Raw genomic sequence first — 15,946 nt, 5'->3', positions numbered from 1 at the left:
TTTTAGTAGGTTTTGCCCTGGAGTTAACTGATGCCTAGGCTTTTTTTTCATTTGTTTTGTTTTGAATCCCCTCACATTTATAAGTAATGAATCCAACTACTTTGCTATCAATTAGGTTATTCTGTAGGCCACATATTTATTTATTTTCCTATTAAGTTTCTATTGGTGTTGCATTATGTACATTAATGGAGGAGGTTTCCAGTGGCATAAAAATAAGCTCGATTTCTTAAGATAATTGAATTTCTAAGTGCCCTTTTTATCTCAGAAGGTTTTTTCTTCCTATGTTGTCTTTTCAAGCCTAGCCTTCTGAATTCTTTCCTATCCTTCTTCCAAGTGTAGCAAATGAAAATGTCATCTTTGTATATTTCATTTTGGTGTATTGTAACTGGTGCAGAATACTTCTTTCCTGCGTTTTTTACTGATGCAAGAGATTTTACATGCTTCCATTTCTTTATTTGGAGTTGCAGGGGCAGATGGATGAAGAAATGTTCTTCAAAACAAGTAATTCTGACGAAGAAAACAGAGTCATTCCAGTAGCAGTTTCTGTTAGACTTCAAGCTTTTAAACATTATCTTCTCCACATCTGTAAAAGTTTAATGTTTTCTCATGATAAATTCTTTTCCAGGACCCCTACAAATCTTTTGGCCTGCCATCCATTGGTAAACTGTCTCAGTATCAGGAGCCATTGCATGTGCCAAGTGTAAGTAACTCTGTTTTGGTTTTCGTAGGTGCTGAGTGTCTCTTATAGACAAAGACTGTAAATACTCAGCAGCTTTGTAAATCAAGCCTTTTTTCTAGCTTTTTACTAGAGGGGAGACAGATCATGGCAATACTGATTTGCGCAACCTGAAAAACAGCTTAAAAATGAATAGTCTCAAACTGAGTTAAAAATGTTCAAATTGGGTATAACAGGAAACCAATACACGTTGAAATAATTTGTTCTGTAACTTCCAGCTTACGTTTTTCAAACGCAGTTTTAGTAAATGTATTGTGGTCATTAGAAAGGACGGTGAACTGTTGAGTCAGCGCTTTAAGCATAGAGAGCTGGGGACACTGGTGAGAAACTGCTTTTGCTTTTTGTTTAGCTTTGTAGACGTTAAAAAGGAGGTTTTTTACAGTGGTTATTACGTGTTTCAGCATACAGCCTAATGATATAGAATAACTGTTTAACAAACAGTGTTTTCTGCTATGTGTAAAGAGCAAGGACACTGCCTTTCTGTAAAATCAAGGTAGTCTTAAGTTATAAGTGCACATGTACATGAATGACACTGTATCAGTGGAATGATGAGACTGTACCATCTGCGAATACAATTACTCGGTCTGATTGCTTGCACGGAAAATACTGGGAGATTACAGGAGGAATCTTAAATGTGGAGTTGTTATTGGATATATGATTTATTTCGCTTTTTAAATTGTTTTTGCCCGTGTACTTTCCAAAGGGACCTGACCCTTTCTGGTCTTTAAGGCTTCATGCTGTGTTCAAAGCCTGAAAGCAGAAAAAAATTGTGAAGATCTAAAAGGCATTATGTGCTCTTAAAAAGGAGATGAGGGAAAAAGGTATCATTGGATGTATCTAAACTTCTTTTTAATGAAACAAAGAGTGTATTTAATAAGAATTTATAATGAATACTCCAGTGGTTGTTAGAAGTTTTCACCATGTTGTAATAGCTAACACGATGTCAAACATTTTGCCCTTGCAAGTTTTTGCAATTTGCAATTTTCCAAACGTGAGACCTGTTGAAAGTACAAGTGATAATGGACAAACTATACCCCCTACAGTCTTTGTCCCACCAAATCTTTCTTCAATTAATGCTGCAGCAGGAGTTTTATGTAATAACATTTGCGCTTGTGAGCCATCCATACAAAGAAAAAACAATTAAAATGCCTTAAATGTTCTGCTTACTGCTGTTATTTGCTTGTGTGAATGTTGCATGTCAGCTAAATGGACCACGGAATAGATAAAGTGATTGGGTGTAGGAGAGTGCACACTAAGCTTTGTCTATCATTATTGCTGGGAGCAATCAAATTGATGCCAGCAGGACAGTAGATGCGTTGACAGCTGTAATTATGTATCTCCATGGTGATCACTTTTGGCCTGTCATGGAGGCCCATGAGTCCCCTCCCTTGCAAGCATTTAATCAGATTGGGCTGTCACTTGTCAGGTAGACGGGGTGGGCTGGGAGTTGTGCTTAGGGGGAGAGGTGAATTGAAAATGAAGGGTGGGAGATGCCTGATTGCTTCACGTGGTCCGTTGTGGTACCAAAGAAAGAGATTTTAATTACACTGGAGGCTTCAGAGCAATGGTTTGAGGAGCTCATATGGAGTGTCTAGGCTTTCTCTTCCTGTTTACTTCTACTGCCATATTAAAAATAGAAAAACTATTTTTATGTAGACACTCATGATTTGGTGTCTTAATACATGCATTTCTGCTGCCATGAAACAAATTCCTCTCCTGAGGATGTCATGCTGCTAAGAACAAAATTAATAGGACTAAAAAGGTACAGTGTTAACAGGCCCATTGTGCTGCGGTGTTTGTTTTCTGCACTTTAGGTTTTAGAATTGTCAACCATTTGTCTTAAGAAAAATTAGCAGAGACTTGTAGTGTGTCACAGCAAGTTCAGCTTACAAGTAATGTATTGCCAAATGTATTTGCAATTAATTTCTTGTGTCTCAAGTTAGCTCTGATTGCCTACCATGCCTGTGTGTCAGCTGCTCATGCTGGTGGAACTGGTGTGCATGGCTGTGTGAGACCTTTTGCTTAGCCATAGGGAGGAGTATGATGGCTATTTTTGTGACATGTAGTTGGTAATTTCCTCAGAACATGGTGCTCATAGTGCCATGAAAAAACCATACGTTTTTCATCTTCATAATGCAGCTTAAGATAGGTGATGACAAATCAGCCCCTGTAGTATGATAGTGAACTTTTATGTTTGGTGCTCCTGCACAACATGTTCTGCTGTATCTGGAGAGCTTCAGCATCGCTCTCTGCTAGTGTGAGCAGCAGTCTGATATTTTAATGACTCTTACCAGGAAAAGAAATTTCTTAGACTCAGATATAGCAAAGAATTGAGAAATAGTAGGATCTATTTGTGTTCCTAAGTGGCATTTGATGGATTAAGGGTTCACTGCAGAACTGTGACATGGATTGTACTCCCCCCCCGCCCCCTGCCACCACCACCTTAAGCGTTTTTCTTTGATCTTGCTGTTGTCCTAACATAATAGCATATAAGGATAGTACAACAGCAATAAAGTGTTGGGGCTGTAATACAAATGAGCTCAGGCTCCAGCGGGATCTTGAAACCTAACCTTTCCTAAATATCTTAAATACCGAGTAAAAGAAAAGAAATATGTTAAACAGAAGTAAATGCTGGAGGTCTAATAAATATTGCTATTATTTTTCAAGTTCAGCACATTATAGTGAGTATCTGTTGAATTAGGATTTCTTTTTCATTCAATATTCATTAAGTTCTGTCATATCCATATAGTTTATAAAATCACCTACTGTTACCAGGCTCTGAAAATGTAAGCACCACAGGGAGAATTGAAGATAGTATAAATGTATGTCTTTTCTGCTGGCATTTTTTCAGTCATCTTGAGTTTATTATATAAAAATTTAACTTCTACAGAGGGCTCCAGATTTTTCTTTTTTTGAAAGGACGTTATGCAGTAGTTTAAGTAGTTTTTACTCACTGTAGCCTTTTCAAGATATTGTAGTTTGGGAAAAGTGTTGATTTTGTACTGATTCAGTACATGTGTTGTATATGAGCAGAAACACAGAGCCAGGTGGAGCATATAGTTGGTAACCTCAGGAGTCTTAGTTAAACTTAAAGTCTGACTAGCCTGCTATTGTGGGTTTTGAATTATGCACTTTGATATATTTTTTCTTTGTCAAAAATGACATTCATGCATCAATACTTACATGCTTAGCTACACATATGTAAAGTACCCCTGAACACTTGTGTGCAATCACATTATAGGTGCTACTTTGGAGACAAAAGTCACAGTATAATTCAAGTATGTATGGAGTATGTATATCATACCTTGTCGTATGTATGTATTTATTGAGTATTACAAAAAAGCCACCATGGGCACGGGATTTATCTGGAACTGAATAGGTAAATTCTTTATGGTTTAACTGTGAGAACATATGCATTGACTTTACACATAGGCAGCCATTCTGTGAGGACGGATGGTTAGTAGTTGGAAGAAAGGAAGCTGAGAAATACACTGCATGTTTTTTCTGTAATCATGATGTATCTGAACTACCTTCTCATCAGTAGCTAATGTTAAATGTACCTGATGTGAGTAGTGGGGAGCCCAGTTAAGCACAGATGAAGCACATTCAGATAAGATGTGATTAAATTGATACAGAAGCAATACTGCCTTTACCTATGAATAAATATGAAAAAATAATATATAAAGATGTAAATATAAATATATGAATACAGATATGTGAATATGTGAATTTCTTCTTAAAATAAATATAATGTCCTAAAAACTAGTTAGACAATGTTTCTTACTGAAGAAATTGAATACACATGCTAGGGTATCTTTTTATGTCATTTGGATAATAAAGTCATCATCATGCCCTCATGTGGATTCTGTAGACAAGAGGTTCTACATGTGGTCCCTTGATAATTGCCTAAATTAAAATATTAAAGGCCTAACAGCCGTTGCGTTGACCTTTTTCTGCCTTGCTGCAGACAGATGAGCTGCTGTTTATTACAAAGGTTCCTTCCCACAGGTGAAGATTTAAGTGAGATTCCAGGACCCTCTTTCCCACCCCCTTTACAATGCAGTTTATCAGAGCCCTGCTGTTTCAACAGCTTTGATTAGAGCCCTCCATCCTTATGATCCCCAGAATGCATTTATCACTCAAGTTATTTTGATTAGTTTTTAAAAAATATTTCAGATTCCAGTCCTCAAAAGCAGCAATTTAATAAATATTTATTCCCCAGAAATTGCTCATTTGAAAAGTTTTATATGGCTAACCTCATTGTTACAGTGATGAAATCAAACTGAGAGATGAAAACAAGAATCAGCAATATACAAACTAACTTGCTGGCTGGTTAACAGCAATCAGCCTCTTCAAAAGAAATTTTTGAACTTGTGTTGTTTTTTTCCATGAATATTGCAGAATCAGAGCTTTAATTGGGGCTGTGTCCTTACAAAGCAAAGCCATGGAAAAAGCTGTGTAAACATTAAAGCCTCGGGGGAACAGCAGCAACAGAAAAAAAATGTTTAACAGTTGAGAGGGTGAGACAGAGAAGGAAAGTGTTACAGACATGAAAACCATAGGCTCAGTATTCCTATGGAGCTGATAAGCAAAGCTCCAAAGTTCCTGCTGAATGCTCCCTACCTCTATTCCTACTGAAGCCCTTGGAAGGGCTGTAACAGAACATGAGGGATGTGATTACATATAGATGCAGAAAGGGTGTGATTATAAGGGTCATCCTTCATGCCAGGTGTCAGTCAGAAAAACAATTATAACTGTATTTTATTACAGGGATTAAATCAGAATGGAATGTGTTTAGAGTTGAAGAGAGTATATAACACAGCTGAAATTCTTAGATCAAATTTAGTGTGTTTACTGTGTGTTCTAGAGAACAAAAGAGAATTTTGACTGTCAACTCAAGATTGCAGTCAAGTTTCTCATAAAAGAGAGAATAATTTGCAAGTGTTTTTCCTGGTGAGGAAGAAAGCTTCCCTTCCCTCCTCCCAGATTCTCTGAAAACAAATAATTATTCTAGTCTTTCCAGAGGGAGAAATGTATGTGATAAGCTTTGTGGGTGTTATGGTTTAAGGCTGATGGGTATATTTGATCCTTGTGTTGAAATTTCTTTTTCTACTAATATATAATTATTTTTACTTCTTGTTTTTGAAGGTGCGTGTTGACAGTGGTATACAACAAGGAAGTGATATTAGCATTTATTATGATCCTATGATCTCCAAAGTGAGTTGATTATTACTTTTCAATATTCTAAAGGTATGAAGTACTGATTTTACACAGAAATCTTCTAAATGAGAGAGAGCGTATGAAAGGATTGGTAAACCAATGTTTTAAAAGTGCCAGGCATAACACGCCTCAAGGGAATATAAAGGAAGCGAAGGAAGATGTGGAATAGAGGAAATCTAGTGTCACTTCTAAATAAAATTCTTTTTACCTTGTGACACTGTAATTATTTGTCTTGCAGTTTCTAATTATTAAGAAGATTCTGATTTAAATACCAGCTTTTATTGTCTGACTTAGATGCTGCCAATCTATCTTTTTTAACATAGTCTAGCCTGGATGAAAATGCCAATAATTCTGGCTTCCAAAAAGAAGCACTAAAAAAAAAGGCTGATAGTTTCTCTTAGTGTTAGTTCTTATTCATCAGGAATGTATTGGTGAAACTAAATACGACATGATAGTCAGTGTTCAGTTCTCAAAAAATTATATCTTAAGAGTTTGTTGGGCATTAGAAATCAGGAGAGTCAGCTTGGATATTGAACCTCTTATCTGATTTTCTGAGAGCTTGTTTAGGTGCTTTAAGTTTTATGAAGGAAAAATGATTGGCCTTTCATTGAATAGGTTAAGAGATCTTAGTTTTTTCTTGATGTTGCAGGGAGCCTCTGTAGCACAGATACTACAATGGTCGAGAAATGGTTTTATGACTGCAGAAATTCTACAAACCTATTTAATTTTTAAATGCTACTCAAATTCTAGAGACAAACATCTAATTTCTAAGTAATGTAAGTAATTTTTTTTTCTTTAGCTGATTACCTATGGCTCTAATAGAGCTGAAGCACTGAAAAGAATGGAAGAGGCTTTGGACAACTACGTAATTCGAGGTAATGAGAGAAATTTGGATTCCCAGTGTGATAGGCTGTCATCTATTTCAAGAAAACAGCTTGAAAATGTAGTAATTAGCAAATTGAGTAAAGTTCCCACTTCTTAAGTGCAAATTAAAACAGGAAAAGCTTGTGTTAATTAAGCTGAGAAGATACATCAACTCTAAAGAGACTTTTTTTTCCTCCATCTTTTTCTCTTGGATATTATGAGATAAATATTTAAATAACTTTCTTAAAACGCATAGTTTTCATAGAATGGTAGCATGTAATTGATTTATTATGTTGTAGAGGGGAAAAAAAGGCCACTGCACTGCAAGGAATTTAAATTAATTGCCATTTTATAAGAGTTTAATACATTGATCACAATTAAATATTATCAGAATGCAATATATATATATGTGTGTATATATATATATATATTTCTCTTATTTTCAAGGTAATTGTTTATGTTTGGGCAGATACAGATGTGAGCTGTTGATCAGTATGTGTTTCAGCTCTTGCTCTCTGATTGCTTAGGAGATGCAGCCATTCTTCCAGGCTTTCCAAGCAGCAGGGGTAAATCAGCCCTAACCACTTTTACTCTTTTTAAGTTTCAGTGAGGGAGGTCATGTTTTGTGTGGGAGAAATCTTTAAGTCTTCCTCTGTGCGTTATGGAAAATAGGAAGGACAACTCAGGATAAGAAAAGTAAAAATTTCTGTGAAGTTTCCATAAAACTTGGTTTGGCTTTAATGCTGGGCTTCTGAATGGTAGAGATGCCATGTCAGGCTCAAAAGATTTATCTATTTAGGGGAAAATGAACATTCTGTACCACAGTGTAGCTAGATACATGGTAGGATTAGCCATTAGTAAATGAACTGCTAACTCTAACATGGATTTATATTGGTGCAACTTGAGCCATTAGACTATGGCAGTGCAATGTGCTGATGTAAACCCCTGCTGTACAGCAGCTGAGTAAATTTATATGAGAGAGAAATTTATACTGCTATAGTTAGATTGATGTGAGGTGGGATTTGTTGCTGTTGTTTTTAATGGAGACAGTCCCGGGATTCACACTCAGTTGTATTGATAGCAAGTGATGCTAAGAGTATTATATGTAATGAGAATATTTCAAGTATGTGTGCTATAATGTGGGATGGAAATTGATTGTTTGTGCTTAGGTGTTTTATACAGATGTTTATGTACCTTATGACAATTCCTCAGATTATAAATTCTTGTAAAGGATATGATACCTTACACCTGAAAAGTGCTAATTTGTATTCTGGAGGTTTTTATAGTCTTTTTACTAGTATGCATGTATCTATGTAATCATCATGTCTGATGTCTCTGTAGTATTTCTGTCTGAGAAAGCTCTAAGTCTATGAAAAACATTTAAAAAGGTAATTAATGAACTACAGGGGGAATTTTTTTAAAGTATTGCAAACCGCTCAAATGTACTACAGATTTCAAAAGTCGATGAATTTTCAGAATACGTTTTTAGTTGCAATGGCCAGGGTTTCCATTTGAAAAGCACCAGGATTTTTGTGTAGTTTTACACAGCTGGTAGTTTCTCAGTGTTTATTTAAAACGGAACATTTGTGGATATTAAAGTATCTCTTCTCTTGCCTGGTGTGAATGATTCTTGGTAGGGTAGTTAGTAGAAACTGTCCAATCTGACGTGCAAATCTCCTTTGTTGTTTTTTTCCCCCAAATGATTGTGTATATTTTTGCTTTAAAATGTCGGGTTCCTATGTAACAGAATAAACTACCTTGATCTTATGTTAAGTGTATCACAAAGTCTTTTCCATACGGGAGTTTTTGTTAGTAAAAGATACAAAATAATTTTTTTGAAGTTACTTGGTTTTATGTTTGAATAGCTTGTACATAACTACTTAGAGATTACTAGTCTTCCTGAATAGTGGGCTTCTTATTTCTCAACATAGCCCCGTTGTCCCTGTGTTTTCCTGGGAAGCACCATTTATGTTTGCATTGTGTTTTAAAGACACTATGTTTCCCCTGTAAGTAACAAAGAAACTCTTCTGAGTTGCAAAGCATTTTAGATAAGCAAAGTCAGCTTTGTCAGTGTCGGTTGTAGTGATGATACACATTGTGAGAATTTTAGATTTAAAATCCCAAGGATTACAATTTCTGTAAACAAAGATTCTTGTTCACTCACATAGGGTGGGAATGGGATGTAGGGTGACTGGGAAACAGGTCAAGGACCATCTAATAGGTAGCTTAGGGACTGCTAATGGAGGATGGAGTCTTCCCCATCACTTCTGTGTCACCAGTTCAAAGCAGACAAAAGTCGGTAAGGAATTTTAGTCACTACTATTTTGATGGTTGCTTGCTGACCTGCGTGAAATCAGTGGTTTTTATCCAGTTCCTAGAAGACAAATGTCTTTTTGGAGCAAATGCCACTGTATGATGTTGTTCATGGCAGTCCCGGCAGAGAATCCAGGACTGAAGTAGCACGGTGACCCTTCAGGAGGTGACTCATCCAGGCTGGGTTGAGGCATGTAGGCAGTGTGAAGGGCAGGGATTTACTCTGCTGCTCCTTGTTTATTGGCTATGTGGGAAAACATTCAGTTTCTACTGCTGTGGCTTTGGGATATTCACAAGTTACCCGTTCCTTTTTAGCTCCATTCTATTTACAGGGAATAAGTCCCCTGACTATAGTCTTCATTGAGTTGTTTTTTTGGACTGAATTCTACCTGTCCTCGACTTCATGGTTTAGGTGTCCTTCCCAGTTAAATCTGCCTGACAAGATCAGGAAGGAAATTAAAATAATGACATTTAAAAAATAGTCCAATATTTGCAAAGAAAGCAGACATTGGCAGAATTTGATGAAGTAATACCATAAGCAACCAAGGCTGCATCATATAGTGCCTGTAATAGCAGTATCTTCATTAAAAATATTGAATAAAGCAAATCGGGATATTTGCAACAATGCTGTGCTCTGAAAATGCCTGTTGCATTAATATTTTATTAGAATTTGGGCTGAGGACAACTTGTACACAGTGAAAAACAAAATTTTACAGTCTGTTAATTGGTAGATGCTGAGTATGACTAACTCAAGACTGAGTCAGGATAGAGTCAATGTGATCATGGGAATGTAATCTCCATCTTTTTCCTGTGTAATATCTCCATTGTTGTTCGTGGGAGCAGATGAAAGTCTAGGATAGCGTTTCTTTGAGTTGTGGATTAAATGATCTCTTGAAATTCTTTACAGTCTAAATTATTCTGACAGGAACTGACTCCTCCACTGAGAACTGAACTGAATTCAGAATCTCAGCTGAGGCTTCTGAATGACAAAGGGTCTAATTAGGTAACATTTTTATCTCTTGAGTCTTGCTATATAGTTCAGGGATGATTAAAGGTCCAACCCAGATTCATCTCAAGGAGAGACACTTTGTGTTTTGTGTGGTGTTTACTGGAGAATTTGTGAATAGTGAAAAGTTCAAGATTCCAGTCAAGCACAGAGGTACTGTTGCTCTTTGGAATAAGGCGTGATTTATTTCCTTTGAGCATGCACTTTTGTTAATAGTTTGTCTCTGTCTCTTATAGTACTTTTTTCAGGAACTTTTTTTTTTGGTGTGTGTGTTTAGTGGGGTTTTGTTTTTTGTTGTTGTGTTATGAAGGTTATTTTTATGCATTTAAATAAAAGAAATATTTATGCAGCAAGTAGAACATGTTATCAATTCACTAGAGGTCTGACTAGATAGCTCATATCTTTGAGTGCAGGGATTCCCATAATCTTTCCTTTGACCTCTGCTTACTTTTTATCTTTGATGTGAATTCAAAAGTAAAGCAGTAACTTGAAATTTAACTTGAAATTTGATCCAGTAAATTGATTTTTTTTTTAAATAGAAAATCAACCCTTCCCTGTTGAGATCCTGCTTGCTGTGTGAGGAGAGGAATGTAGTAGACCATTTGGGAGAAAGAATAGTGGAAAAAGGAGCATCTGAGGAAAGAGTAAGCAGGAGATAGAGCAAGAAGGAGTAGAAATGAGGAGGAAATAAGGGAGTCAGCAGCTGGGGGGTGGGGGAGACTTCCAGCGTGAGGTGAACAAGCAAACATAAAATAGAAAACAGGAAAGTGTTAAATAACTGTGGTGAATGTTTAAGGGGAGGAGAAATGTTGAAATTAACTTTCTAATATGAGTGGAGAATAGTGGTAGCAGAATCTCTTGTCTTGAACTTTTGCAACTGTAAACACACTGATTGGGGGGAAAAAGGAGAGCTGTACTTAGTGTTGTGAGAAGTCCTTGGCTTTCCAAGAATCACAGAATGAGTGAGACTGGAAGGGATCATAGTGGATCATGTGGTCCAACCTCTCTGCTGAAGCAGGGTCACCCTAGAGCATAAGAAAAAACACCCAAATTGAATTCTAGTATTTTATAATATATTTCAAATAAGTTAATTTCAGGTACAAATCTTTTCACAGTAAACTTTAATTTAGATCTAAACATCACAAATTACTGAGTTGTTTTGTTTTAACTTAAAAGATACTTCTCAATGACAGTATACATGTAAGGTTTAGACTCTCCTGTATTCTGATCCCCTGCAAATGCTCTCACTGGTGTTGTGAAAAAAAACAATCTTCGTATGTAGGAAGCCTATTTCCCTGCAAAAAGAGTGTATAGTGTCTGTTCTTAAATGAAATGAGCTTTTGTTTTTTTTGGTTGTGCTTTTAAAAAATGCTTCAACAGGTCGTACAACTTTTGCATAGCAGAGGTAACAGACTGATAGTTCTGTAAGAGTATTTGAGTTCTCATACCTTGCAACAGGGACCAGCAGATTCCCAAGTGTATTGATGTGGAAACCAAAACTGGAGAAGGGAAGGAAACAAACTTAGTTAAAAATCACTAGAAGGGATCATTTCAGAAGGGATCATTTCAGAATGCTTAGTAGCATCAGCTTGCAGCTCAGATGCTGCTCCTGTTTCTTCTCTCCTTTTCTTAAGGCAGTCACAAGGCAGGGAGTGGGAATGGCAGCTTGTCAGTGAAATGTTGAGGCATGTAGTTCAGGAAGGGTTAGACTACTGCTGTCCTGTGGAGAAGAAAGAGAGAAGGGCAATTGAAGTACAGGCTGATCAGGTAAAAGAGGAAGTTAATGTTATTGGTGCAGAAGGGGAAATTAAAATAAGGTACCTCTTTTTGGTCAGATAAGTTTTTTGTATGTTTGTATGGTTTTTTTTTCTCCCTTTTATTAAGGAGAAAGAGTTGCGGCAGTGAAAAACAAAAAGCATAATGTGCCCAGTTGACAAGGCATAGAAAAACAAGTGCTACTATTTCTCTAGATATAAAGTTGTCCTAGTGTTCTATTCCCCATCTTTAGAGTAAAGGGATATCTCAGGAGAGGATGATGTCAGAATGGCCTTTCATTTTCTTTCACTTGTTCTTGACAAAGCCTGCTTAGAGTCTGCTTCCAATTATTTTACTGATTCAAGCATTCATATGTGTTTCCTAATACCATAAATAATGGTCCTCTTACTCTCACTAAGAAGTTCAGAACTACATGCAGTAGTTTGAGTCTGAACTTATGATTTTACAGTTTATTACCATATGTTTTCTCCTTTTACCTCCCTTGCTTTCCCCCTTTATCCTGGTATGTGAGTTCAGTGAGCTCCAAACTGAAAGAACTTTTGTATCTGAAAGAATTATTGTTTTTAATTGGAATACGTGTTCAGCTCTGAGGGTCAGTGGTGTACTACTCCCATGTGAGAATTTTATGTGGATCTTTATGTGTTAAAATTAAAAGCTAAAAAAGCCTTTCTTGCTTGCTTTTGGGATGGGACTTTGTAGGCAGATAGCTAGCTCTCAAGTGAGTTGTTGCAAAACACAAGCTTTGAAAGACAATTAAAAAGTTGGATGTTGAGGATTTTAGAGATTATTATGAAAAGGTTTGGAATTATGAACATGGAAGCTTGCTGGGTAGTAATCACAGACTTGAGGAGTTCATGTGTTGAAAGTTCATAGTCTGTGCAAATCCGATAATATTCTTGTTTTAAGTGAACAGTGGCATAATCAGTGTTTTATAATGCTCAGTGAAGAGCTTAGTTAATTTTTTTTGTATTTTCTTTAGAGAAATAACTGCGATACCTCCTAAGCTTCATCACATTTATTCTTATTCAGCATTTAAATTGTTGGGTGATAGTTTAGCTTTGCTAGCTTGTTAAAAAGAGAAAACTCTAGTCCTGTACTCCACATGTTGGTTTTGCAGTCAATAAGTACGCAGATAAAGTTCTTTCTGTTCCACTTAGCACAATTTGAAATTATCAGCGAGTTAAGTCTGTTCAACTGCTTATCTACAGAGGGGCATGTAGGACTCCAATTAAGTTTACATGGATAAACGCAAATTTGTATTTGCAGGCATCAAGATGACAGAAGCTTAATACTGTAAAAAGGCTAATCAACACTGAATATGTTTAGTGTCAGTAAATATTTAGAGTGAAAACATTGCCTCTGATTTTGTGCCTTGGCATTCCGAGTTCTGATTTTTAGTGAGTAAAAATGTGGTGTGATATCCCCTTCAAAAACCTGTTATAAAATAGTTTTGTATAAAATGCATTTTATTATCTTTGCGCTTTCTTGTGCGGATGGGTTAGAAGTTAGGCTACAGTATGTAAGTTAATGAGAAGTCTGGTGTAGTTAGCAGAGTTTTTAAGGCAGAGAATGAAGAAGGGAAGGAGGCAAGACAGAGACAGGCAGTATGGGGAATACTTTCTTCTGATTATAATTTAATTTTTTTTTTAAATGAGGGCTTCTTCATACAGGGGTTGCTAATAAGCTCTGGTGAACAGTGTGATTATTTAGTGTGTTCATGTATTCATTAGGCAATAATGACAATTTAGCTGGAAAATTAATGGAACCTCAGGAATATGTGTTCTATATAAAGCATATGAATACGTAGTTTAAAAAATTTTATTAGTGCTTCTGAATTTAAATGGTAGTCTGCTTTCTTGTACAAATATATTCTGGAAAATAATGTGTAAAAATTGAAACTGAAGAAGCATACCTTAAATTGAGCTTCTACTGATGTAATATTGTATGAAGACTACAGCCAAGTTAAATGAAAAAAAATAGAGGTACAAAGAACACTGATTATTATATTCTATTATATTTTGAGTTAAAGGAAAGAAGAATATAACTGTAACTGCAGTTCTGCATCGGCCTTAATGTAAAAATCATGATGCTGAAGTGAAATTTTGTTTTCTGGAGGAGAAATAAATTGACATAGTTCAGAATTTTGTTTGTTTGTTGAAAATGTCATGGCTTGTCAGGCTAACAAATATGATTTTGTTCCTGGCAGTCTGCAGATCTGGTCAAGAAAAAGAAAAATGCTCTGAAAACCGCTGCAACATAAATACAATATACTTCAGTTTAGTGTCTAACTTTGCATGAAATAAGCACTGCCTGTTAGCCTCTGTTTGATCCTGTGAGAGTGTGAGGCTAATGTCTGGCCAGTGTTTTGGAAGCAGCAGGTAGTCAGGAGCAAGCTGCTCTAGGGGTCCATATTTCTGTAGCCTAGTAGTTACTCACACCCAGATGGAGACCTTATGAACTTTGACAGAGGTCACGCTAAATTGCAAATCTGAAACTTCTAGACTTCTGAAGCATTACACTAGTAATTTTTTTTTAAAGCTATATGATTTGGTACTTCACTAAAAGTATCAATTCAGTCTTGAGAAGCAGATCAGCCATGCAGTCATTGCTCACATATTGATCACAGGCACTGATAAAGATAGCCTTTCATGATACTCTAAAGGGAAACTTGTGTATTAAATTTTTAATTTGTGTATGTAAAATACATTTATATTGCTTCCCAAACACCTAGGCTTGTCTGCTCTATTGAATTTATTAAAGGAATTTTGTAGTTTAAAACATTGCAGAAGCCTCATGTTTTTCAGATGTGCATGAGTTAGGAATAATTAAGAATACTCATAGTATTTTTTTTATTTTAGGTCTTTTGGGGCAGTCAGTTGAGACACTAAGCTCTGTCATCTGTCATCAGCCATCATCTCACCAGGGATCTTATAGCACTTCAGGAAAGAAAAATGTGAGATGATCTGGTTACACATTGTAGCATGTTTAAATCCTGGATTCAGAATTGGGCAGCATTGAAGAACTCCTCTTTGTCTTCTAATTATAGTCCTGATACTGTACTTAATAGATGAAGTCTCTGGGATATTTCAACTTACTATTCAATTTGAAAATTTTGGAGGGAATTTGTAGCAGCCAAAGACAGAAATGATTTATTTCCAAGATATGGTCATTTAACATAAGATTTCTAATTCTTTTGTTCAATGGAGATGCAGTGTGACTTTCATTTAGTGTTTATGAAATCAGGGTCTGTGAATGATTATTTAGGTTGCATGCAGCAAGGATCTTCTTTTTATCAAATGGACAAATTTCTGTCATGTCATCATCGAACTGGTTGTGTCATGTGCTACTTAATGGCTCACGAACTAGTCTTTAAAGCTGTGACTTCATGATTCAATGAGGCTGAGTCTGACTCGGTGTGTTGAAAGTGTTTTCAGTGACGGCCACACAGAGAGCCTGAAAATTCACACCAGCAGCAGACTAGTAGGGGAAAAAAGCTTTGAAAGTGTTTGAACTGGTCTGCATATAAAATAACAAGTATGTTGTTCCTGCTTCTAAACTGGAAAAACACAGAAGAAAAAGGAGTGTAAAAGAATCTCCTGTAGCCACTGCAATTTGCATTCTCTGCACTGCTAGTGTCTTTGCTTTGGTGAGATCTCAACAATGGAAAAAATCCAAGTAGCTTAATTTACAGCTGAAATACCTGGGTTTACACAGAATTCTTTTTAGTTATTATTTTAACTAAAGCTCTTAGAGAAAAAGTGCAAATAATTGAGCCATGTCATCTTTAATTGTGATCATATCATCACAATCCTAATAACTTGTGACTAAACATATCTGAAATTGAAGTACATAATTTTATGCTTTGCTAGAGATATGGATACCCAGACAAATTTTTGATATAAACTGTTTTGTGATGTGTTGTGATGTGTTCTGCATTTTATACTTAATGGTGTGCTAAAGCCAGAGTTTGTGACGTGGCAAACACAATGTGATTTGGAGTTACCTGTTCCTCTGACACTAATAAAAGAATG

The 15,946-nt window shown here is 36.1% G+C and overlaps 1 protein-coding gene across 3 annotated transcripts in view; it reads left to right on the top strand.

The window, feature by feature from the left end:
- Nucleotides 1–15,946, top strand: part of PCCA (propionyl-CoA carboxylase subunit alpha) — a 273,781-nt gene that overhangs the window by 117,054 nt on the left and 140,781 nt on the right. For all 3 annotated transcript variants that reach the window (XM_085057123.1, XM_085057133.1, XM_085057141.1), the window contains 3 exons: nucleotides 626–700; nucleotides 5,885–5,953; nucleotides 6,756–6,831. In XM_085057123.1, the coding sequence (XP_084913249.1) occupies nucleotides 626–700; nucleotides 5,885–5,953; nucleotides 6,756–6,831 (220 nt within the window). The remainder of the gene's footprint in view (nucleotides 1–625; nucleotides 701–5,884; nucleotides 5,954–6,755; nucleotides 6,832–15,946) is intronic.

Source organism: Lichenostomus cassidix, chromosome 1, assembly GCF_008360975.1.
Source record: "Lichenostomus cassidix isolate B80296 chromosome 1, HeHo_3.0, whole genome shotgun sequence".
Lineage (NCBI taxonomy): Eukaryota > Metazoa > Chordata > Aves > Passeriformes > Meliphagidae > Lichenostomus > Lichenostomus cassidix.
Note: the sequence above shows the minus strand (reverse complement) of the source record. Positions and strands in the feature narration are given on the sequence as shown.